This window comes from Bombus vancouverensis, chromosome 8 (genome assembly GCF_051014615.1).
Source record: "Bombus vancouverensis nearcticus chromosome 8, iyBomVanc1_principal, whole genome shotgun sequence".
Lineage (NCBI taxonomy): Eukaryota > Metazoa > Arthropoda > Insecta > Hymenoptera > Apidae > Bombus > Bombus vancouverensis.
Genome location: NC_134918.1, coordinates 11,739,840 through 11,767,085, shown reverse-complemented (window position 1 = coordinate 11,767,085; position 27,246 = coordinate 11,739,840). Strand labels below are relative to the sequence as shown.

Sequence of the window (27,246 nt, the reverse complement as noted above, 5' to 3'; positions counted from 1 at the left end):
AATGAAATAATGGTTTCAAGCTTTATCGACGGATAATGAATTTTAAATTGGATCAGCTCGACGGCATTAATTCCGCGTTCGCCGCGCGTGATCCGAGACCGGATTGCAAATTAGATTATCTATCTCTATCTCGGTCTGTCCCTCCTCCTTCCCCCCTCCCCTCTACCCTATCCCCTCGCCACCCTCCTACACTCCGCCCGCTGTTTTTCTCCGTTTATTTGTCCCCCTTTTTTCCGGTAGACACATATCCGACTCTTGGTCGGTCCTCGAAGCTAAATGGCACGATAGCACGAAATAGAGGCGCGGCTGACGCGCCTCATCTACATAATAAAAGTGGAAAACCACCAGATATGAAATCTTAACCAAACTGTATTACGTTCTACGTGCCTTCTAAATCGTAACACGAAATAAAGTTTCCTTTTAATCGGCGTTCGCGCGATCCACCTTCCCGCGGGATCGTTTTCCTAATTGGCACTTGTGTTCGCCCGGACGATCTTCCCTCCACTCCTTTCAGCCATGGAAATTTTTCTGATTTACATTTCACTCCCCGACCTTTTTGCATTCTCTTGATAACTCGGCCGAGTCGGTTGCATCTGGTTTGTAACTGGTGCGCGTTATCCGTCCTTATCGGAAGCGTACGTTCGTTTAAAATCGCCGCTGCTCGACGGGGTCGAAAGGAAACCTGCATGCCCAAGTGGTTCCGCAGCTTTTTTTTTTTTTTTTTTGTTCTTTACAAGCAGAGCTATTCGATCGATGTTGCAATCGTGTAGATCTTTTTGATACGACCCGAGAGAGTGCATCGTGTTGCCTTTCTTAGTTAGAATTTTATTTCTTCCTGCTATTTTCGTTTTTCTTCCTTCGCTTGGAAATATTCGATCATTGCTTCGTAACAGCCTGTATAACGTGACTGTATTTACAAGACAGAAGATGCGGGAAATCTCACGTATTTTAGCACGTTTTCGAAAATTAGAAAATGCCAGAAACCGTGCAAGTCCTGTAGTATATTCTTTCCATTCGTAGAAAGAAATATATTCTTTGAAATATGGTCGTCTTGTCGTTTTTTGTTTATTGCATATTTGCATATTATTTGCATATTGGTTTAAGATATTCTTTTGTTTTTATCTCTAGTCCATGTAACGATAGATTTATCCAAAAAATAAGATAATAGCTATTGTGATGCTACCTCTAAATACAGAAATAACAACATTTTTAATTACACAGTAAATAGTAGGACAAAAATTTAATCGACGCGTTCAATTTATACGACATATGAGTTGAAAGAATCATAAAGACGTACCGTTTATTCGTTTGTCGTTAAAAAGAAGTAACGAGACATCGGTTGGAACGAAGCATTTTTGATTCTGTTCTGTCGGATTTACGGACAATTGGTTCACGCTGCGCGTTCCTGGCAACCCGGGAACAAGTTTTAAAGCACCGGCACGCGCGCGATTCAGCGAAGAAACGTTACAAACAGGATGACGTTTTCCATTGCGGAGCTTCTATTTACGGAAGGATATTCTCTAGACGTCGTATATTCGATTCCGCGCGATACCGATATTACTCGGCCCCGCTGGGGATTCCATATCTCGACGGTTGACACGGCTTTCGCGCTTTTACGACCAGGCAATTTTGCGCAATGGGATCCCCGGTAATGCGAATTTACGTAGCTGCCTGGCTCCCCTCGTAACTCTCTTCTGCTCGTTATTCCTCTCTCTTTATTACGATCTCGGCAAACTGTCGGCACGTAACGATAGTTTAAAGGTCTTCGAAATCTCTTTCCAAAGGATCCACTAGATGCGGCCTCAAAAATTCTTCTTCGATCATACCTGATCACTAGACTGTACGGATTTTTATGTGTTCATGAGAATGATGAAGTTGCTGCAATGCGCAGAATGTAAGGGTACAAATATATGAAAAATATGTCAGTAGTCGAGTTACGTGAAACATCCAAAGCGTGGTATTTAATCGGTAAAACTTCCTGTAAATTATTCGGTTGTCCGAAAAGTTTCTTTCGTTTCATGAGGAAATAATAGACGCACAACGTGTTTTGTTTCATATTATTTCGTCGAATTACGTACGATTCATTTTGTTCCGTTGAGATAAACACTATGACATTTCACAGACTTGGTTTCACGTTAGTATGAAAGTGCACTGTTTTAAAAAAACACGTTTGCGAAAGAAAGACACTTTTCGGACAACCTAATATATTCACAGAAATTTGAATTTACTTAAATATCCTACTGATTATGCTCAGTTTTTTATCGAAATTGTTTATTCTTCTTTTTGGAATTTATTCTTTATACGCGTTTATTCTTCTATACTTCTTTTTGGAATTTTTGAAAGAATAGGATAGTCTAACAAGAAAATTAAGTTCAGTGTTCTACAACACACAACGTTTAACTAACATGATATACTAGATAATAACAAGATAGACCTATAAGAAGATATAAAATTATAATTAACCAAGGGAGGATATTTAATGAATATCCAGATGTAGAACTATAGTAAAGGAATTTCGCGCTAAAATAAATATTCCGCAATTGTTACGCTTAAGCTAGATTAATCAATTCTCTTTTCTTTGCTGTTTTCAGGTAAGCACGATCTGCAAAAGGATAATACGATGTATCGACGGTATTTGCTTGCGAGTGAAAGTACGTGCATCCCGCGGTATGTATACTAATGTATCATTATAATCAACGTCGCACCAGTGAAAAAGTTTTTGCAATACGAACGCTAGCGCAAAATCTGATTACGAAATTCGAAGATTTTATATATAAAACATTTGTTATATTAATCGCAACAGCAATAGTATACGATCATTTTTAGTAATCGTAATCTTAAAATAATTTCCTTCTCTCTTCGTCCTCGCAATTTTGTCGAAGAATCGTCCAAAACATGTGATAAACAGATGCCAGAATGAAGTTTGGCTCGTCCTGTGATTTGTCAATTATCGCTTCATGCATAGCGAAACGTTCAGTTTTTAGTACCCGTTTAAGACGAAGGATGACGAAAAGATCAGCTAATGATAGATTTGGCGAATATTCGGTAGTAAAACGAGAGAAGAGGAATTTCGTGCCAAATATTCCTTCGTAATTAGTTCCATATGTCTGTTCTCGGTGTCGTGATGTAAAAACGCGTATGTGTCACTTTTTTTTCCAATAACATCTTCGCGTAATTGTGAAAAAATGCATTCATTACAGCATCACGAGATGCCATGATCTGTCTTATAATTGATCGTGATCGAAGATCTTGATTTTGAGCTGAGTTTACACGATATTCAAATCTTTTTAGATCTATCATGCCACCTATATGTTTTCCAACGATTCGTAGCGATAAAGCGGCATGAATTATTTAAGCATCCCTATAAATTCATAACGACATTTTATGTGCTTTTACGTTCTTCGTTCTTTAAAATCACTCATGGAAAATGTATACGCTGAACATGGTAATAATTCAACCAGGATGGGATTACGATTTCTCGTAAACAGAAAGACCAGGATTCTGTTTCTTCAGATCTTACAATGCAACTATTATTTCTAATATTCCTTCCGCGTTTTATGAACACCGTCCTCGAACTTTTCTACGAGGCTCGTGTCTTCTACTAGCAGACACGAGGGACAATGACACGATCCTTTTGAATTCGCGATCGATCCGTTTTGAAATAGACGAACTGTTCTTCGATCGACTTTTTGTCGTGGAACGGAGACAAATGGCTTTCGCCAATCCGATTAATCCCGCCGCAGTTTACAATTCGAGATGCACCGGTTAAATAATTACTTAGCGAAGTTACGGGGCTTCGCGAAGTGAACGGGATAGGCGCGATAATGCACGATAATTCGTTGCTACATGCGTTCGCGCCCGTTCGCGGCCACCGCAATTTTATGATTACGTTATCGGCGTCGTTATCGAAATTGCTTGACCGCCATGATAAATAGAGTCGCGGGAATTGACCACCTAATTTTCTCGACCGTGCCGAGAGGAATATCGTCTGCGTCGCGCTTGCGAATGTCGCGACAATCGCGTCAACTGCAATTTTATTTCTCTCTCTCTCTCTGCTCTCGATGATTTTTTTTTCTGCGAATTTCTATTTTTCTCTTTCCTATTCCCTCGCGTTCTTTTTTCTCCTCGTTGCTGTTTTCGATCCGGTATTTTCCGCTAGGGAGGATTGGTTTTGTTACGTCGCCGTGCGACTTTAATTGTCAATTCACCGGCGTACCAGTTTTTTCCCTGCCCCGGTTCGACGATGGATTTCTCCGATCCGGAAAATGAAAATGCATTTCGTGCGTTTTATATATGCGATAAGCGCGGCACGATTTTGCTTCTCGAACAATGCCGGGATAACGAAACAACGAGCGTTTTGTTATTGCCTTCGGCTTCGCTTTTTTTTCCTTTTTTCTTTTTTTTTTTTGTTACCGATCGCTACGGATTAATTTATTCAGCGGTATCGAAGAAGAGCTTCTCTTCGGTTAAATCTACGGTGGCTGAAAGTATTTGAACGTTTTTAAAAACTATTGACAAGTACATATATATCGTGTATTATGAGAAATATTTTGAAATTTCATTAGCAGCGTAATGAGACACTCGTTGATAATGTCGTGATAATGTGGAGAAAATTTGAAACCGATCCGAGACTGCGTATAGAAATTGCAGAATACTCGTTGCAAACTTCGCTAAAACCAAAAAGTATTTCAGTACTGAATTATTGATTACATTAGTAAGCCGTAATATTTAGCGATACCATCTGTAGCTATGTAGATACACGTTTGATACGTTTCGTCTAATATTCATCTCGTGTACTAATCTTTTACTAAATTTATGCTTGCAGCAAGTGTATTATGACTTTTATATACATTGCCAGATTCCTTTAAAATTTTATTCGTATAATCGCTATAGTCGTGTCTCGTTACTGCGCTAATGAAATTTTAGAAGGCTTCGTATCATGCACATTGATAGAAACTTTCTATGGTAAGTGTTGGAATACTTTTGCCAGCCACTGTATGAAAACGATTAGGGAAGTTGGATACGAAGTTGAAGTACACATTGAAACACGTGTTCGGAATAATGATTATTGTCAAGATAAATGCTCTAATGGAATTGCGTTTTCTCCTTTCGCTGTATAAATTTTTTGCACTTTTCTTTCGTAGGAATTTAAAAGTTTTAAGCGACGTATCGATTTTCCTTGCTGTTCTATATCTAATACCATTAAGGTACGGTTATCAGGAGTTACAGGGTATGCGAGACATCTTACGATATTGCGATAATGGACACAGTATCGATTATTGCTAGAACTCGTTCCAAATACTTCGATATTCTCTATAATAAATTTATGAAGCAGGTTACCTTAGTTACTGTATATGTGGAATAACGAGGAATATCGGTTTATTGCATGAACAGACAGTATACAATTCGATTAAAAAATAAGGACGAAGCATGTCAGGCCATGTACGTATTTTACTTTTCTCTTTACATATCTTTTTTTAATCTTGGTCTTTGCGTTAAATTTGCCTATTGAACGGTTAAGACTATAACGAAACACGTCTAAATACGTTTCTCTAAATCCACTTTTTAAAGTTCCTTTGAAACATTTTTCTTGAGAAATTGTCTTATCCACAGAATGTTTATCGTTGAAACGTAATAAATCATACAGAAATTCGAAACGATCTGAATCGTAAAGGATACAATTTCTTGGATATCGTTTTCTCAACAGCGGCAGAATAAATCGCACGGAAATTCCAAAGGATCGAAATAAAAATAAAAATAGGTAATTATCTTTTCCACGATAATATCACGCGATAAATAAATCGCGCGAAGACTCGACGACTCGAAATCCGAGGAATCAAAGATGATAGAATTTCTCGAATATTGCTTTCTCAGATGCAACCAAGTGAATCGTGCAACTTGCAAATGATCGATACCTTCCCTTCTCTCGTTATATCGCTATTAAGAGTTAACGCATTAACCGAAACGATGACAAACGCAATCCGTAGGCTCTATGTTTCCACGAGAAGCCAGAGAACATCGTGAGATCTTCGTGGCACGCGGTAACCAGCGGGAAGCTAACGAGAAAATTATTACGTTCAACCTCTCGATAGGTTTAATCGAAGATGTCGAAACCCTAGTCGGTCGTAATGTGTTTAGCGGGTTAGTTTCGATTCGCAGTCACGGCGTCGCGTCGGGGCGCAGTTACTTGGATTTGTATTGCGAGATGGGCGGATTGGTGGTAAGTGGGATGGTAAGAGGATAGAAGAGGGTGGACGGGCCATGTTAACCCAGTTTCTATCCAAGTGATCAATACAACAGCGTTCGTGCACCGCCGCAGCCACTTATTCATCTTGAAAGGTTCACGCGTTGTTTACCCTCTTCGGCTAGATAAATGTTATTTCGTTTATGCTCGGCGAGCTGCAATACTGTTTTCTCCGGAATACTATTTTCGTTGCTTTCCAGGGTTCGCTTCTCATACACGATTATCACAATAATTGCCACGATTAGCGCTACCTTCTGTTAATTCTCTTTGCAAATAGAGGGTTGTAAGGTTGCAATTGAATAAGCCGAGAATATAATTGATCAAGTAGAGAAATTAGTTTGGAAAATCATTCCAAGGCAGATAGAATAATTTCGTGGAATATCTGGCGCCGATTGTGCGTTATATATTTAGCTCGCCACGGGACGATAAATTGCTAGAAATATGCAAATAATGTCGAATCGATGGGTGTAATTTTTCAATGTTACATCTTGATTTGATATTCCAATTTCTTTGCAATTTCGTTGTCAGTTTTCCGATATTACTCTTCATATATGATTTTTCAATCGCGTCAATCGCAATCGATCGAAGAAAAATTGCAACGTATGTAGTACGTAGTTTTCATATATTATATTTCACGATTCTCTTATTGTAAACGAAAAATCAATTTTACGAAACGCGTCGAATTTAAATCTGAATTCCCGTAAACCAATCGATCAACTATTTTTCTCCTTTACAAGTTGTATCACGAGAACGTTTGATCTGCTCAAATACCTCGTTGCCTTCTCGATGATAATACAATTTTCTCCGGCGTGTAGGAAACCTAGGTAAGGCCATAAATCACTTTTCAAATTATCAGGTCTACCTTATTCTCCGCCCATCATTATGTAGTAAATTGCGCATAATTTTAGAATCACTCGTCGAACCGCATTCTAACACCACTTTCACAGCAACCAAAAACCTCAAAGACACTTCCTCATCTTTCATAAACAATTTCTATAAAAATTGAGAAGAGAGAACGTATCCACGCAGTGTGTATATCGAATCAAAGATATATCGATTTCGATGCAATTTGTAATGCTACTCATCGATTACAGTAGAACGTTGATTATTAAAATATCGACGAAACGATCGTTTATTGGAATATCGACCGGTAGAAAATTTCGACTGTAAAATAATTAGACAACAAAATTAGAAATTGAAAGAAATTGTTTCATTTTATATAACGGTCCTTATTCCCGTTTAATATTAATATTTATAAAATAGTTTATAATAGATGATCTTCTCTCATAGGGAAATGAAGTTATTCTATTATCGGAAAAATTCGATTATCCGGACAGCGTGTGTTACGATTAGTCCGGATAATCAAGGTTCTACTGTACCCGGATACCGGAATTGCTCTGTATTCCCATCTCATCTAATATTCAAACTCGGCTCTATAACTGTAATTTGTGACACAGATAACGTACTTACATATGCAGCAGTAATCTTATCTGCATCCTGCAATACCAGGTGAATTTATAAATTTACTGTACGTGTTTTAAGACTTTTTTGTAAAACTAGCATATTCTATCAGTAAAGACAAAAAAAAAATAAAAAATAAAAACAGAAAGAAAGAAGAGAAAGACATATCACTGTCGACGGTAGCTTATCGTTCGAATCTAACAGTTACTCTCAGTGCCGATTTAATCCAAGATCGCTTTACACCATCAGATTCTATTCGCGTGGAACTTTAAAGAAAACTTCGCACGATAACAAGGAATTCAATAAAAAATTCGCAACGTAGTGAATTCAATTTCTGCACTTCGACACTCTACTATGGAACGTAAATAACACTGATATGTCTGTTTTTCTTCTTTATTGAACGTGAAAGTCGGTTCTCGTTCTTATTCCATATTTTGTCGTAACTTTTCACCAAACCATTTACGAACTTGTATTTACGTATCATTTCGCCCTTATTTTTACTCACAAAATATCCCAGCTTCGTTTCGCGAGAACACATCCTTTATAGCCGAGACTCTAAACAACATACACCATACGTTACTCTGACAAGAACAATTTCGTGTGCCGGGGCAGAGAATCGGGTAAATGCCGCGTGTTAGTCGATTTACTATGCAGAAACGAAGAAGCAAAGCGGCAGCATCGTCGAGCGTTAACATCCAGCTCGGTTTCCGGGATCGCTGCCGGTATTTTAGAACGCGAAACAATAACCGTAATGCCCCGTATCGCCTAGGCGTATCATTGAAAATTATTCCACAGAAGGTAGGAAGCATTTGGCCGGACATAAAGAAAGAAAGGGAGCAAGTAAGCAGCCGAGTCTAGTCGGATATAACAGGCACTGGAAACGGAGGAAAACGACGCCGCGGCGCGTTTGTGCGTTCTCAGCGGCAGACCAAGCATTGATGCAAGCGAGCCACCATGCAATAACAGTAAAACAGCAATATTGTTTTCTTGCGAGCGTATTCGCTCGGAATGCACGCTCCGAATCACATATACATACAGTCTGCTGGCCATAAGTATTTGGACACTTTCACATTTTTGTAAACGCCGGTAGTTTTCCCTCTACGAATCTTTTTTATTAGAATTTTTCTTTTAAATTGCGCGCGACGAAAGTGATTAGAAACGCCTTTCTATGAATGAAATGAAACGAAAGATCATTCTTGAGACCACCACTTGAGCGATTCGCATTACTAAAATATCGATGGGAGCACCTAGCAGAGAACGCTTGGTACTGATTTCTTTTGGGGAGATATCTTTGAGAACACGCGTCGCAGTCAACGTGTTAAAAGGAAAATTATGTATCCAAGCTACCTAATATATCTTCCCCTATTTGGACGGCTACTGATTTTTAAGATAGCGATAATTGAAGACGAATAAAAATCGAGAAGCTCGTAACAAAAGCGATCGTTGTCAAATTTTTCGACATTTTAGATGGACCGTTCGAAAATATGCGAACATCTGCTTATCTTTGTCAGGCTGTATCTTACCATATACGATATATTGTATATATTATATACAAGCTGTATATAACAATACGATTGTCCAAACCACAATAGGCGATAATTATAGACAAAGAGAAATTTATTTCATTACGTGAAATTCATAAGTTTCTTTGTTACGACCAATGTCCAACATACGAGTACTTCGCGGTGTAAGTTCTGAAGGATATAACAATTCTTAAAGGTACGAACTTCCTAATGATTTGTCAGCTCTGTCTTATCACACTGTAAGTGTTCACGTACTTATGAGAAGGGTTGAAAGGTAGAGCAGTTTCGTGTGTGGAAGTTCGCTCGAAATCACACCCTCGCCTCGCTGCGATTTCGCGGCGCAGCTCGCGGATCTTCTTCGTTGCGGAGAAGTTAACGACGTCACGCGGCCGTTTCACCGTTACCCTTTATTTGTTCATCAAACGAGAACGCCTCGCCCGACCGGACCTTTTATTCGGTGCGAAAGAACGCCTCTCTCGGTGAAATAGCGACTCGTGCCTGGCTTGACGACGAGAACGAGACTTATAAAGCTGCCGTTGCCGGGGCAGCGTTTTTGCACGTCGATCAGTACAATGTCGATCTGGCCATCGGACGTGCCTCGCTGGAGTTGAGGATCACGATGCCGGCGCTCCAACTCTCCGAGCATATTCTTGCCTGAAGATTCGTTGCATCGACGTTCGTGTTGAATGGTGGCAAGACGTCTTCGTTTTTACCAGCCACGATGTTGATAGGATATGTTGAATTAAAGTTGGGAAAGTTTTTGTCACGAGTGATGGATTAATCTCTTTGATCGATCAAGTATTTGATTCGTATTTCTACCACGAAGATTTTGAACGCGAATTTAAGTTACTGGAATATTTATTAGTTTCGCACTTGCAGGTTTTTATATTTTAGAACATTTCGCTTCTATAATTGCGAAGAATTTACGATACATTCCAACGTTTATCTCGTCGTTAATAACGAGTTGAGTAATCTGTTTTCGATACGTAAATCGCTTAAAAATTGTTCATAACCAAATTACGTAGCTCGACTCAGGTAACCGTCAGCTTACTTTTGCATTAAATGTGACACACGAATTCGCGATTCTCTTTAATAAAATCCCATTCGAAGGAGGAAAACTAACGTGCAGATTGAATAATGCGCAAACTCATTCTTCCTGCGGCGTTCTCTAAGGACCTGCCATAGCCCATCTTTGATTTCCAATGACGGGTCACGACTGGTTGAGTTTGCAGCGCGCCGCATGAAAGGGGGCAATCATTTTCTCATGATCTCTCGTCCCTCCCTACGGGGCCGATCACTTTCTATACATACACACGTACACCGGCTTGTAACCAGCTTCGAGCACGTATTCCACGGCGTTTGTTCGACAGCCGCGTGTATTAACGCCTCCTTATGGTAAGAGTCGTGCCCTCTGTGCTCGGTCTCGCCAGCGTTCACCGTAATCTCGAGCGAAGGATAAGCCGTGACAAGCGTGATAATCGCGCAGCAGAAAATTGCCCTTTCGGTTTACTAAACAGATAATTAATTAACGTGATTGACAGAACGAATAAACTATACGGAGCCGCGTCCCAAAGATATCGCAACATCGATACCGACGTTGTCAACTGGATAAACGCGATGGAAACGCTCGCCGCACCGGAAATCTTAGGCGCTGGGCTGTTAGTTCGCGCGAATCCTTGGGTAATAGCAATGCCTTGACGATATCTCTCTGGGTCATCGTGTGCGTGTAATTCGATTAGAACGCGTCGTGTCGCCGTTAAGCGTCGAGTAACGACGGCGTGAAAAAAAGTCCGTTAACAACGTGACCATCGTCGAGTAATGGCTTTTGATCTCGCCAGTCAAGCAAACGCGGCAAAACACGTGTACGCCTTGTGAATGACTCTGGTGTGTACACCTAAAGAGAGAGAGAGAGAGAGAGAGAGAGAGAGAAACAGAGAGGGAGAGAGAAAGAGAGAGGAAGATATATATATATACACACACATATATATATATGTATGTATGTATAATACATATGTATGCATACAGGGAGAGCGGTTGGTTCATCTCGATGCTGTGTGGATGCATGCGCTTGCATCGGATGCGTGCATGCGTTGCACCGAGGATAGGTGCACAGTGCACACGTCCTCGCCTGAACGCGCCGAAGCCAATTAACTGTAACCCGCGGGATCTGCTTGCCAAGTCAGGCTTACCAGAGTAATGCCCTACGAAGCCCTTCGTCGAGAGGGGTTCGGGTCCTGCGAGATATAAGGCTAGACAAGAAAGACCGTGTACGGTTTACCTTTGTAACTTGGTAAGCCTGCTGCGAGTAATGCCGCTTCGCTCGTGAATTTGATTAAATATGCCTCGGACACGGATACGATCGATCAATCCTTCGGATTAACTGAAGGGATGGATGCTGTTGTAATGTAATTACTCCGTGCATCGTTTGTACAGGGGTGGATCATTTTGTGGCAGGGTGAATTATTTTTTGAAATCGAAATATGAAGAGGTGGTAATGCTTAAAGTGTGCTTCGATAAAACGGTTAATCGCTTTCGATAAATCTGATTGATGAGAAATGTTTCTTTTATGAAAATTAATATTATAGATTTGTTGGCTATATTTATCATTTTGTTATCACACTGTTTGTTAGGTAAGGTCCATTGGTATAGACAATAACGTATAAAATATAGGAAATTATTAGAGGGCGGATTTTTAGACATTTCTGAGAAATTTAAATGTACAAAAATATTGAGGATGCATTTAATGTAATGGATACAAAAGCATTTGCACAGCATTGTATTAACTATAGCAGGTACATATTTGTATTCTAATTAATTACTATATACTGTTTTTGTATAGGTAAACGAATTTGATGCAACGAAACTGAAACGTATATTTGCAAGTACTTCTCGTAATCACTGCTTATGAAATAGAGTAGTCACAATTTTTAATATGCGAATCAGATTCATTTTCTCAATCGTGTTTATAAAAACATAAAGTTGCATAGATATTTAGTTACAAATATTTACTTCGATACATAAGAAACTTACGAGTAATAACAAGAAAAGACAGGAATACATATAATCAGGAAAGGATTATGTTACTATTATATATCAAAATTCTAACTTTGTGCAAGCAATAATTCTTTTAGATCGAAGAGATTGAAATAAAATAAAACTGAAAGGAAATGTAAGAGAAACGAATCGATATACAATGTCTTATCTCACAGAATTCATTATACATCTACGTGCTCCTTTTACAAGCAATATCGTACCAATACCACTTCTAATCGAATAATCTTCGTATTGCTTCTAAACAGCTTCCATAATAAACAGGTTCTATGTATTTTAAAGCGTACTTTGTCACAGCGGCGACTCTGTACTAAACCTCGCGCACGATATAAAAAGTATCTAAGACTCGTAAAAACGAGGTCAATAAATTCGCGGAAAAAATTCCTGTTCTTGGTAGCGTACGTAAGAGCCGATATAATCGCGTGCTTTTTTTTTATTCAGCAGCATGCAAGCGGATTGCTCGACAAATATTGAAGAGCGCGCAATGATCTTGGCGGAGTGGCGAGCCGAAGTTTACACTGGTTAGTTAACTGGAAAATTAAACGTTGCACTTTGGATTACGCCTTCCCGCGGCGTTAGTGTTGGCGTGAATTTAATTAAATTGTGATAAACGGAAAGACTGGCGTAGCAAAGTACCGTGTAACAGCCGCTGTAATACTTAGCCGCTGCTTAAGAATTCTGTCGAGCCGGTTGAGCCTTTCATCCTAATCGTCAATTGCTTAAACATCTTCGTATATTAAACACATACAATGAAAATGCATACCGTGTTTTGTAGATATGTATTTCGGTAAAAATAGATCACGGAGAAAAAGTTTTTGATATTTCGATTCCATCTAGATTATTGCAACTAAGTTATTACCGTTTTTCTTTTTGAAACTGTTGTTGCTGTTTTATATTGTGAAAAAGATAGTGTACAGAAAATAGCTACTATACGCGAATTTTTATTTTTAGTCTTCTTAAAGAAATATTATTAAAAAAGAAATCATTTTTTTAAAGAAACTATCACAACTTATTGATCCTAGTGAGTAATATAGCAATAATAGAACTATAATTCCATAATTTCATCATATTTGATAACATTTATTCAATTCCACTCGTCCATTTTCTATTTAGAATCCAAAAATTTGTCGTTTCTGTATTAGTTTCATCTTAATTCGCCACTAAAACACATTAAAAACGTGTTTTCTCGCAACACTTCTTTTCTATCCCCTGACTATCAGAAAAGCTAAACACCGTGATGAGGGCACGAGAACAGTAGCTATGTATCTTTTCGACACTTCGTTAACCGTATTAATTTGGCGATTGCTAGTCCCAGCGTTTCCTCTGAACGCGTAATTGTCAGGCAAACAGAGGCTCCACTGGCCGCGCCAAAGTTTGCATTGGTTGGTTAAGTGGAAAATTAGACGTTGCACTTTCGGTTAAGCGTCTTGGCACACAAGTGCACGCGCGCAATTACGGAGCGGGCAACGCAAGCGGATAGCCAGCTATTCGGTCGTATCTACCCTACGTAAACGCAAAGCTCGACCAGGATATCGCGTGCGGACAATGATCGCAAATTAGCGATCGCAAATTATTAACGAGCCTACGCAGCGAGGCGTGACCTTCGTCGAAGTCGTCGACATCGACCTCCTTCGACGAACAGTTTGCTCGTTACCACCTGAAATCTACATCCGACTGAATAATTGAAAGAAAAAAGCAAGCTTTTAGAGATAACTGCGCGTTGCACGGTGACTTCCCTTGGCCCCTGAAACGGCGAGGAACGTTACAGTTTTAAAGGTACAATGTGTATCGTGTACAAATCATTCGGTGTAGTTTATTACGTCGTACGTTTGGATCAAGCGTAGACTGCCAATAAAAGGAAAAGTTGATGATGGGACTTAAATTTGTTCAAGTTGTTAATCTTCGAGACTCGTCTTCCAGTTGATTTAGAATTATGTAATTGAGCGTGTTAAGGCTTTATGCAGTCGGTAATTATTATCTTATACTGGAAATCAGAGAAATTTGCCATTAACTCATTGTGGAATGCAGTTGTACTTTTTAAGTGTTGGTTATTTTTACACAATTTTCTATAGCATTACCTCGAGTACCTTTAAGGTAGCTCAAATTGAAAATCAACAAGCTTCTAATTCATAGAAACAGTTATATATAGCTGTATATTTAAGCTGCTTCTTCAACGAATCGCATTAAACTAAAAGCGATTCCTATTTTGAAATTGTCCACGTCGCGTCGTAATTGTGCAATGGAATGACTGGATTCTTCTATCGTTATCGATAAACGGGTCAACGAATCGAAATAAATAACGCGTAATTAGCAATTGACTAGCTGCGTGGCCGTAATCGTTACATCGAATAAAATAATATTTTCTAAGAATTTCCTTTGTCGATGAAGCAACCGCGGCTTTTCTTTAGAGAATAGAAAATACAACTTGATGTGTAGTCTTCAATCGGATTTATGAAGTGTGTTAACAATAACGAGTAATCATCCAAAGAATATTGTCGTAAACAAAATTACTTAATCGTGGAATAATATTCAGATAGTTAAAGATACGATGAAAACTGATCCTATATCCAATAGACAATGCAAAATATTCCTACAGGTGTCTGTATAAACGATCGATTTTTCCATAGATCTCACTTTCGCAAGCTATTAGTGCAAAAAATGCTTGCGAAGCTTCTTATTGGTAGATTTTCGAGGGCGACGGTCAATTGCGACGATTGTTGCTCCGCAGCATCTTGTTACATGGCGAAACGGTGAATGTATCGCTATTATCAATGCGGTGGACGATGTTCTCAAGTAAGTACTTAGCTTTTCATCCGAAGGCAGTCGTGACATCGTTGCACCTCGATAGGGTTACCTGGGCCGTCTAACTGCAACGTTCCGCTATCGCCGTAAATTAAGAGTGACTGACAGACATCAGAGAGGAATTCCAAGGGGTTCTCGCAACGTTGCTTTGTACCATGCCGCGTGCATAGCGACCGTGCACTTTGATCGTTCACTGTCCATTATTACGATAGTACTTGCGGCGTCGTTCTACGAATAAAATAATTTCCTTTGTAACGAGGTTGAAAGACCGTCGGGACGATAAGGATTGAACTAACCGCTTAGATCGTTCGCGATGGTAATAAACCGGCGACTTGCGCCGTGATTCTTTAATGAAAATGTTTGCGCGTGGAATTTCGCGTCGTATCGGCTGGAATGTGCTTCGAGAATAACCGTTTAGAAAATTTATTGTTTCTACTCCTTGTACATCGTAAATCAGTCATCGGTTTATGGTTACGTATACGTGTGGCGCGATAACAGTAAAAAAAAAGTAGATTTTGAGGTAGAATACATATAATAGCTATAGGTCAGACATAATACATGGACACGATTAAAAATAAACGGGACGCGAGAATGATGAAATAAATGTACATTTGATTGGATTCAAGAAAAATTTAATTACGCTTGCAAAAACTATCGTAGATTTTTCAGTCGAGTCTCGTTTCAATGCAATCAGCATTGATCATGTTCACGTTTAATGTCATCGTTTATTATACTACTTGAAGGACTATTAGAAAAATAGAGCGTTTTGGCAATATCGTGACGGTGCTTGGTCGTTATTAATTCAGATTAGAAGAAGTAAAATGCAAAAGTAAAAACGTGGGTCGTTTCGAAAGTTCTCGGTATATGGTACAAATCCGTAGTAGAAGCTGTGATACTTTTAGTTTACCAGATTTGTCATCCGAATAACTATAGTACAACAAATCATTCTGTTACATGGCACAAAATCAAATTCAAAGAAGGAGACTCTTTTATCAAGAATACACGTCCTTATAAAAAATCTATGAATAGAAGAACGATTTATTACCACACTCACCTCATTCACCAAATTTGGCTATCTCTAACTTTTATCTATTCCCACGATTGAAAATATTTCTTCCTGGAATGAAATTTTTAATCAGGTAACGAAATTAAGGAAGCCGCTGATGAATATTTTATTGTCTTGACGAGCCGGAGTTTCGTCACGGTATAATGACTTTCGAGCATCCTTGGTACACGCGTATCCACTTAAAGCTTGATATATTGCTAGTATAGGTGTATTAAGATATTTAAAGATCGAAATATAATAATATGCTGAGGAACGATAGTTTCAAAATGATATAGATCGCCTTTCTATTCCATTTCGAGAATTTATCAAATGACCCACTTACGCTCGTTAATCCGACGATCTTTCAGACGTTCTATTTCCAACCATAAACAAATTCATTTGCCCATTATGTATCATACCTGTGGCGTAAATCGTAGAAAACAATAACTGGAAAAAGAGAAGACTATGCATGTACGTTTCACGTTACGATAACGAAAGATACAAATCATCCGTGGCGTAAAGTCGTTGGAAACAAGGCCCATTCGTACATTCATCTCGTTCGTTCGTTTCACGTCAGTTACTTTCCACCCATCCATTGGTCAAACGGACCGATATTTATTTCGCGCGAAGAAAGCAGGGCGTACGGTGGAGCGTAGTCTTTCGAGTTGGGGCTGCGAGATCGAGGAGGATGAAGGTGAAGAAGAAGAAGAAGAAGAAGTAGTAATAGTAGAAGAAGAAGAAGAAGAAGAAGAAGCAGAAGAAGAAGAAGAAGAAGAAGAAGAGGAAGAGGCCACGTAAGGTCGCGAACGACCATTATACAGCAACAATAGCCTCATTGTCCACTGTTTGCAATGTGACATGCCTAAGAGGCCTAGCTAGCATCTGAGATCGTATCGTGCGATAATATTGTCCTGTATACTGCTCGCTGCCAGCTCTCCTTCCTAACCTTCCGCTATACCTTTCCCATACCGAAGCGTCCTGCTGTCTCTTCCACGGTCTTTCCTCACTTCTTGTCTGACGTGAAATATTTTACGTTCGGTCGTTGCTTCGGAACGTGCCGGATATCTTTTACGAGCCTCTCTCTTCCTCTCTTCTGTCTCTCTCGCTCTCTTCTTCTTCCCTCCCTCTTCTCCGTTACCCGAATAAATTATATCCGTGATATAACCTGACGGTTCGGTTACGCTCGAATTAGACGTCTGCCTTTGAACTCCATTCGTAGCATGAATTCACGGCGCAAGATAGAAGTCGCGCTAAATTGTCACGACCGCTTGAACGCATTTCCTTTGCATCGCCGTCAGAGGGAAGAGATAAACGCCCGAGTCAAAGATCGGTTCGCATGCTCCGATTAGGATTTACAACAGAGTCCAACCAACAGGCAGAGACAGCATTTTTTCCCGAGATTTTCAGCCAAAGAGCAGGAAGAAACGTCTGGCGGTGGTTCGGAACACAGAGTCGAACATAGCGGCGATCCGCGGGGATAGAATATCAAGGGATCTAAAGGCTGCAGGCCTGCGAAATGGCATTCCTACGTGACAGTTGTGCCAAGCGCAGGAAAATCTAGATCTCGTTTAGCAGCCGAGAAACTCGGCAATCTCCATCTCTCCGATCCCTACCCCTGCCCCGTAGCAGTTAATAACTCGGAGCGCATAGAGCCGGCGAAAGGAGTCGGATCGGAATGCAGTCCGTGCAGGAAGTGACCGATCAACGACCCTCCAATGCTTTCCAGCCGGAAGCTAGTATGATTGACGCGAAATCATTCGCGGAATTATTGACATTCGATACCGTGTCGCGAATCTGTGGCAATACGAGCGAGTACGTTCTTTCACAATCCGGTCGATCGTTCTGTTCACCGAACGTTTACTCTTTTACTATGCAATCCGAAAGAGATTCGATGGAAAGTATAGTAGGCATTATTTTCGCGCTCTAAATGTCATCGTACGTAACGCGGTTATCAATATTGAATCATGTATTTATTTACTTACTATATTATTTATATTACTTAACGTTATGTTTATTAATATTCGCTTGCAAGTATTCGGACGCTTTAGAATTTGTAGCAACAGTAGCGAATGTTAGTAACGTATTAACGATACTCGCTATTTTGTTGTAGAATTAATAACAATTAAAATTTAGTATTCGTTAAAAAAATCGGCCGAGAGTATATTAAAATTCGATATTATTGGTTTCTTGATCTCTGAATCATCAATTTTCAATTCTCCGTATTTTATCATAATTATACTTTACCATGAATATATTTTACTGCCAAAGAGTTAAACGAACACGTCCGCACGAAAAACAAGTCTACACTGTAATTTTTAAGGCCGTATCGTGCGAAACACGGCGAAAAACCTCCTTTCCCCAGCCATATCTGATTGGCTGGGTAAAAACAGTGCCATTTGCGACGACTCTGTCCGTCGCTTATTCCCGGGAATACATTTTTCATGGCGACAATTGTTTCGCGTTTTTATGGAAATTGTCGCCAGCGGTTCGAACCGATCGACGTTTGTCGCTGTTTCGAGTTGCCGTGCCCCGATATCGACCTTCTCTTTTAACCTATTTCTTTCGATGCAACTTCGCGACTCATTTACATTATTTGCCTACATTATTTCGTCGACGTTCAACCAAATCCATACGATGGATGGATGGATCGATCGATCAATCGATCGATTGGCCAAGCGAAAGTAATTGGTCACCGCGCGATGAATCGGAATGGAAAATGAACGAATTGCATCGGAGGACGCGAGAAAGGTCTTCAGAACGAGCGAACGAGGGAAAGGAAAAAAAAAAGGAACCGATCGCGTTGCGGCAACGGCAACAGCGTTGTATTGTGCACTCTGGATCGAGTCGATCGGCCGGCTGTTGGTGGGCGATACGCTATTCTAAATAAGTTTAGCTGGCTGGGTTATTGCCCTCCGGTGAACCTAACGGCATGGCGGCCGACTAGCATTTGTGACATTGTGATTGCTGGTGTACCGGCGAAGCCGCGAATGCATTGCGGTCGCACCGCGGCACTTCGCGGTCTTCCATCGGCGCACCGCTCACACCTAGCGACTTCGATTCGCGATTGACAGTTTCCTTGATTCTGTCTTTTTTCATGGTCGATTGATCGATTCCTAGTTGCGTACATCGCTCGATTCCACGTTTCTCATCGATTTGTCCGTTTCTTACGATAAAATGGAAATCGAAGATTTCTTCTAAGTAATCTTCATAACTGGTTATCTTCGTAACATTATTGGACAGTGAATAAAACTCGATAAGTTTGGTTTGAGTTATTTAGGTGCGAAATGTTTTCAGGTTTCGATTTGTATTTCATGCGTTACGTTATCAAGGATAATGAAGATATAAATTAAGATCGACAATTTTACATCGAAGTTATCAAAATATGTAATTTTACGGCAGCAATAAAAAAATAGAAATTCCTGACTCATATGACATAATACGATTATTATCATGTCGAAAGTGATGCTCAGATACACCTACATTCTGTATAAAGAGAAGCGATCCAATGCAAATGTTATAGATGCGTTGCAGATGAATTTACGTCGATGCACCATAGATATCGAATAGCAAGGAGTAGATTGACTGCTGAATCGTTTCTATGACTTCTAGGAAATATGAAAATTCGCGTAAGATTTATTGCTTCTTATATGTTATTTTTCCTTCGAATTTTTCACAGCTGTATCATCGGTACTAATAACAACTAGGCATTCTTCCAACTATACATTGATTTGTAATTAATGGCCTTTAATTAATCAATTATGCTGTACTGTCGATATTTAGTTTAATAATTTCTCTTGATTAAGTCGTTGCATAATTTATTCTGCTTAGATCCTTCTCTTCGTCATTCACGCTCATCAAACGCTAATTATGATTAATAGTTTCTTCGATCCTCAATTTTAATACGCCTGAGTATTCGTATTAACCTTTGACCTGGCATCGAATAAGTATTACATAGAGCTAATACTCCGTGTTATTGAAATGTTGTATAAAGTATAGGTTACCCGATAGAATCATTTAAGAATATTTTATTTTGTTTTTATGACACGCTGTTTGTATTTCCTGCATATTGCTCATGCTATACAGGTTTAACAGATATAAATGTTGTTTCAACAATCTTTAACTTATGTATATAGTAACTGGTAATAACCAGACTTTTATTCCATTCGATATACAGAGCAGACAATTCGATGAAATCAACTAGAAATTAATGAGTTTTATATTCTTTTATCAAAACTTTATCAATGTATACGTTTTATTTTCGCTTATTGTTGTATAAACGCTATTAATAACTAATCTTAATAAAATTTAATTATAACCGTTATTATTCATATACCAATTAACACTAGAATTATCAATCTTTAATCATGTTATGTGACCTCCAATTTTGTGCCCCAAATTTCACTTTCGTTCCAATAAACAAAGAGATTTTAATATCTCGAGGAAAATTGAAACGTGAAATTACACATATCGATGATGACCTCCGTTTTATCCTTCTGCTTACGAAATTTTCTAGGTACATAAAAATACGATTGAATCGAGAACGATTAAAAGCACGTAGCAGTGTTAATACCTCAAAATTTAGAAATACTTCTATCTCAATGAAACTCAATGTTAATCTCGTAAAAGCAGCTGCATATTTTTAATAACTATACGAATAAAAATGGTGAAACTTGCGATTTCGAGGAATTTGGTAATCGCAGTGTTAAAAATTCACCGTGTGGCACGATCATTTAACAAGCGAAGCCTGTGTACGGCACTGTAGCAGAATTTCGCGTTTATAGCATACCAGCTGAAAAATACGCTATCGAGGCATCTTATATTCGATCACATGTCATTCGAAAAATGTCATTCCGCGAAGCTCGTTCTATTTCAAAATTCGAGCGTGGTAACTCTGGCGGAACGTCATGCCCGTTGGAAAAACTGTGCGGAACAACGTCCAAGTTCATTTGATCCCATCCGAAACAGTTTTATTTCGAAACCCGTCAGTTGCATTGCCCGATATAGAACGAAAAGCATCGACACGTAGTCGAGGATTCATGGCCGATTTAATAACGGATTAGGGAATATATCCGCGTGTGATTTAATAAAGCATACCAGTTGGCGTATGCGCGCGCGCGCGCGCACCCATGCATCGGTTTTCGTTAATTAAGACTTGGGCGCATCGTTGGCTCGCGCAGATGCCTCCGGTGAATTGAGGATTCTTGGCAACCTCGATCGACCGCAAGGAACACCGCACCGACGGCGAAGCGCGTCCTGTAACGCCAGGAAATTAGCGCCGGCTCGATAGTAAACACAATTATGCGACAAAGTAAAGGTGCGCGCGAAGGCAAACACTAATTTGCGCCGCAAACAGACCTCGTCGCCGTAAGCCTCGGGATAAACACGAACTCGCAGCCTATCCGACTTAATAATTATTGCGTATCTATTTATAAGCTGTCATCGATTCGTGTTCAGCCCGTCCATTCTCATTTCGTTTCTTCTTTTGGATGGTTGGTTGAGAAATCGAGGATCTTTGGACAGAGACGTGTCGTGGAAGATAAAGTATCGATAATTAGTCAGATGATTTCCTTAGATCCCGATGACAAACTTTCAACCTCTTAATATGTATAGCCGAGCAAGACGCAGGCGTAGACAACTAATCGTTTTTCTATTTATACAAACACTTGCTTACAAATCCTTCCACCTGCTACCTTGTGTTTTGCGGCTTATTGTATTAGGAACGTAAGATGTTAAAATATATCATTACATAGGGAGAAAGCAACTGTGCAACGGCGCAATAGCTTTTTGAACGAAAAGACGAAAAGGTCGACGAAGATCGTAGGTTAAGGTGTTAATTATCTGAACAGACTTATAATTGAGTCACTAATGAAAATTATGCTGGTCGACTCGACGAAGAAAAACGTAGAGAAAAACGACGATTATGAACGTCGTTTGTAAAAACTCACCGTAAAATTTGCAATTTCTGAAAATTAGTTCCTGTTTTTCTTTTCCTTTTTTGTATACATGTTGTATAGTGATTATATTATCTGTGTAATGAAGTTGAGAACTTTGTAAAAAGTTAATCAGTTTGGAGTTAATCAGTTTGGTTTCTGAGAGGTCCAATTAGAACACGTTTCGTGTTACGTTAGTTTCGGCCGATTTTACATTCGGAGTACGTGTATTGTAGTTTGTTTTATATATATATATATAGGCGAGATATGCTAGTTGCTGGAACGGGAAGTTCGTTATCAGACATTGATTAAGCTAGGTAGTATTTGACGAGTTAACAAGTTCATACTTCGAGGCGAGACCATACTACAGATAAGTTCAGAAGAGCGATATAGGCATCTCGTTAATTAAAACTATGTTATAAAATCATGCATATTAAATACTATTTACAAAAACATGCGTCGTATATATTCTGTAAAGTTCATTGAAAAGATAGCAAATAAGCAAAATAGAACTAGTTACGTTGTTTATGTAGATTTAGAAAGAGTACAAGAGCGTGGAAATAATCGCATAATTGGTGCTTGTATGCACAGGTCTTTAATTGCTATTAAATGTGGAGAAGCAATTTAAGAACAAAAAGTAATCAGACAAGTAGTAGATATTAATATGCAATAGGATATCTCTTTAATGGTATAATTACAGGCATATAATTATCCTATATGTCTTGGTACATATTTTTTAATCTAATCTAATAATGCAATTAAAGCACCACTACCTGTTTTCTTACTTCTTTATCATATTTTATTAAATCGACCCACAGTGTTTCCTTATATAATTTAATTATCCATAGCAAAAGTTTAGAGACTGCCTTTTGAGTGAAAAGTATGTCTCTAATTTCTCATTCTGGACATTCTAATCTACGTTGGTCAATGAACGTCTAAGTAGGGATTACGTTGACCCAAATATGGGTCACGGTACCGTGAACGCGTTAAGGAATATTTTTACTTGTTTTCGTAATTTTCTGTGGCAAGTCGCGTTTGACGTAGATTAACCCTTGAATGTACAGGATTAAACATTATCTACAATGTGTATATGCGAACTTCTTAGATACGTTTGCATTAAGAAGTCTTCTTTACATTGTCAGAAGCCGTTTAGGTTTAAAAAGAAACCTAAGCTTCTCAATCTGACGTATAATGTAAAAATTGAAAAATTTGATGATAAAAAGTGTCAAATAACAAAATAGTTCTATAAGGACCAATGATTATAAAATGACAGTTCTAGTTTGACGTATTGGCTTTAAAAATCAATCTAATCGCGTTGTAATATTCTATTACACACAGCTATAATGATATTTAAGAATAACAATCTTAACACACCAATTTTGTAGTTCAATCACCTTCTGTCAGAAACAAGCAAATGTCCCGATACCCTTCGACGATAGCGTACGATCATTTGAAAAATCTCAATTTTTCACTAATATTTTTATAATAAAACCAAACAATAAAGGCTGACGCGAAATTATCCTGGATACACGGTGAACAAATTAGTTTTCTATCAAAGAAAAATATGCATCAAAGAGAATTAAATGATACCAAAGCAACGATATTCGATCAATAAGAAATCATTAGCGTCGCTGTGTCGCAAACTTTCATAAAGGTTGAATCATGATTTGTCGTCGATTGTTCGTTACCGCGATCTTTTTTAAGATAAAAAAGAAAAAAAGAGGAGAAAATCTCGGCAACAAGGGGGGCAGAAATTCACGAAGGCTGTAGTTGGATGCAAATTTGCGACGTGACATTGTCACCTCGATACTAAAAAGCAGCAGGAACGAGGCGTCCCCGGTTCTCCATTGTACAGTCGCCTTTCCCTCGCCCCACATCCTCGCCGGGGCGTCGTATAATAAATGCACGTTTGCAATCTGGGTTTACTACCGGCGAATCCGTTGGCCCATTTTCAGGCCACTTTTCTGCTGTTTCATTCGCACACGCTGCTCGTTACACGAGAGAGGCCACGCTTTTGTTTGGATCTTTCGTGGTCTTCATAAGTTCCATTAGCCGGCTCCCAATTTGTCCGATTGCCACGTGAACTTTGCGTCACAAAGACGTTTCCTTGATGCAGATTATCTTGTATTTCAGTACAATAGCGGACCCACCTTTAAGACGTGTCACTGTTGCAAGACACATTTAGCGGTAAATACTGTCTTTACATATTCGCTCTACTTTCTTTATATAATATAAGTACACTACTGGACATAAATATATATTAGATATCTACTCGTTACATTTATTAGAAAGCGCTGACAAATTGTAGATTATTTGGTATTCTGCATTCCGTAGTATATAAACGCATAATAGACAACAGAGTTCTAATAAAACAAATTGGAAATAAAAGCAGTGGGAAGCATTCAATTTATACCGAGTATTAATGTTTGTATTTGCCAGTGTACATACAGTAGCATACAATGGCACGAGAGAAAAGTGCTTGCAAACAAGAACGATGTTTTGAGAAGACAGGATCATAATCGATGAAAGCGTGTTGGATTTTAATCTCTGGTTCGCTACTGTATGTATGTGGAGGAAACATCAGGTTGAAACATTTGCGTTGCCACGTTTCGTTACAAGTCGCTATTATTTTAAAACATTTTTTTTCTTTTCAATAGAAAGATTAAATTTTACTACAAAAATGACCTACGTTCTGTAGCAAAAATCATGCTAGATATAGATAGGCGGTGTCTTTTTATTTTCAATGCAGATTTTCGTGATACGTTGATCTATTTTAGTACTGTATTCAGACTTGCAAAATACTCAGCAACGTAAGATAAACATTTTAGCACATAGCGAATATTTTGCCCGAAACCCATTTATACGTTTATAGATGTAAAAAGGTTAATGTATAGCTAAGTACTTTTACGAGAATAGTCGAAACGATAAAGAAAACAAAGTTTGCAGCTTGCCTGTTTATCTCTCATGAAACAATTATGAAAAATGCAAGAAAATGTAGCATATATTATTACAAGTTCGAGTTATATTCACAAATTATTATTTCAGAGATTCTCACATTAATCTTAGATAGAGAAACTTGCGCGAAATGATAGTTTATAAATTATGCGTTAAATATTGTTTTGTCAGGGCGTGGAGTATTAAAAATATTCCACGAGGAATCAGCAAACGTTACCAAGAAATTTGTTTAATTGAATTATGGTATTTAGACGATCGAATATAAATATCAAACAAAATAAACGGAATATTCATATTCATTTTGTTTAGAATCGCGAGGAAGTCGCATGACTTTTTATCGAAACAAAAGGAAGCCAAATACATCTATGATATTTGCGTTTCGAAATTCCTACACTGAAATTGCTCGTCACGATTTATTCTTATTTGAAACTGCGCCCGATATGGAAATTTGAAAACTGGTTCTAGATGTTGAAAGTGCTTCACGATGCCGGAGATTTATTGTGCCCCTAAAAACGCTCGTATACACTCGATGCAGACCAATTTATCTGGTTTCGAAAAAAACGGGAAAAATGTAGTGCAATGCAAACACAACCGTCTTTTAACTGAAACGCTGTACAACGCTATCTGTTTTATTATCTTCAATTTTTTGATTGAAACAAATCTATTGTTAGAAAAAAGAAAGGGACAATGAAATATTTATAACGCAATGGTAACGATTACCATGGATAGTCAAAATCCCATAAATAATAAATCTAGCATTGTTACAGCCAGAATTTTTTGATATTCCTATATTTCTAGTACAATGGAATATTTTTTCTCTTATAAATAACTTGCATTCTTAGCATGTTCGAAATCTGCACCTATATAATGTACTAAATTATTAGAGTGTCTTCAAGAATAAAATAAACATATTTTAAATCGTTTCAATAGCATTGGTTATGCATGTACGTGCGCGAACTCTACCAACTTTTTACTTCAGTTTTAAATAAATATCGATTTTACCTTGTACACATTTTTTCTACTACAGGGTTTGCTTCCATTACAATTTTTATACCCTCTACAGTTTATTCTCTCTACAGTTTTTTGAATACCGACTGATATTTATTCTATCTTTTTTAAATCCTCGAATACTTTAAACCTCAAAAATTTTTTAAACCAAAATACCAGCCTCGAATATTCTAGAACATCGTTTTTCTATTAGTTTCTTACTATTACGATCCAATGGGGAATGACTTTACAAGAAATAAAACTACGATTCAAAGAGAACCGTTTCAAGGTACGTACCAAAGTGCAAAGTTGTTCAGAGCAATAAATTCTACACTAATTGCACAACATCGTTTCACATGCCATTTCTTCTACCATTCAAAATAGCTAGAAACCATAGTTTTTAATCCTATGAATGCCAAATATGCTTTCTACAGACAACGTACAATCGGTTCTAACCAACGTTGCGAGTAAAATATTTATCGCTTTGCTTTTATTTTATTACCGTGCAAAATATCAAGTTATTACATCGACTGCCTGTTAGGTGTAGCAAAAGCAAATAAAATAGACGAAACGTTCGTTTCTTTTTTGTGTCAAGCAAGTAACGAGATTTCGCCCGACGTACCTACGTACGTACTTACGTGCATAAAGGGTTACAGAGCGAGCTGCTTGAAGGTTGCTTTACAACATACCTGAAAGCTCGAAAAGAAATTGCCGGTCGCAGCGGGAGGCGAGCGAAAGAGCAACGGCGTCGGTAGAAAGTTAACGAGACGGGTGGATCAACAACGAAACACGGTGAATGGCTGCAAAACAAAGCAAAGTGGTTCGCGCAAAATCCTGCGGTTACACATCAAGCCATCGGAACGATAATTGAAAGTGACCGTACTCGTACGGTCGAGCGCGTATCAGTCGGACGACCACAAGCAAAGGCATCCGAAAGGCTCTCTGGCTTCTTTCTCGGCGTTAAATAAAATCCTTGCGGTTTTCATGCCGATTTCACTCTGGCATTCGACGAAGCGCAGTACCGTACTTCCGCATTCCTGTGTTTATCGGCCTACCGTCGGTCAGCGCACTCGAAAAGAAATTTACGAGCCGCTTTGCTCGGCTAGATTAGTCTCCTATTAACGTTGTTGTCTAGTTGCAACGCGCCATCGATAGTAAAGATGCTCTTCTCGCTTGCTGTGCTACGCGCTCGAAAGAAATCTGGTGCCTATTGGGGGCGGTCCATCGAGAAATCTCCGACTTCTAGTT

At 38.8% G+C, this 27,246-nt stretch overlaps 2 protein-coding genes across 4 annotated transcripts in view; both read left to right on the top strand.

Annotated features, from left to right (window-relative positions):
* The window catches only part of LOC117155877 (uncharacterized), a 381,740-nt gene that overhangs the window by 82,824 nt on the left and 271,670 nt on the right, over window positions 1–27,246 (top strand). The window lies entirely within an intron of this gene.
* The window catches only part of LOC143303116 (uncharacterized), a 138,891-nt gene that overhangs the window by 31,238 nt on the left and 80,407 nt on the right, over window positions 1–27,246 (top strand). Inside the window, exon 2 of the mRNA XM_076621169.1 lies at window positions 2,592–2,667. Within this exon, the coding sequence (XP_076477284.1) occupies window positions 2,592–2,667 (76 nt within the window). The remainder of the gene's footprint in view (window positions 1–2,591; window positions 2,668–27,246) is intronic.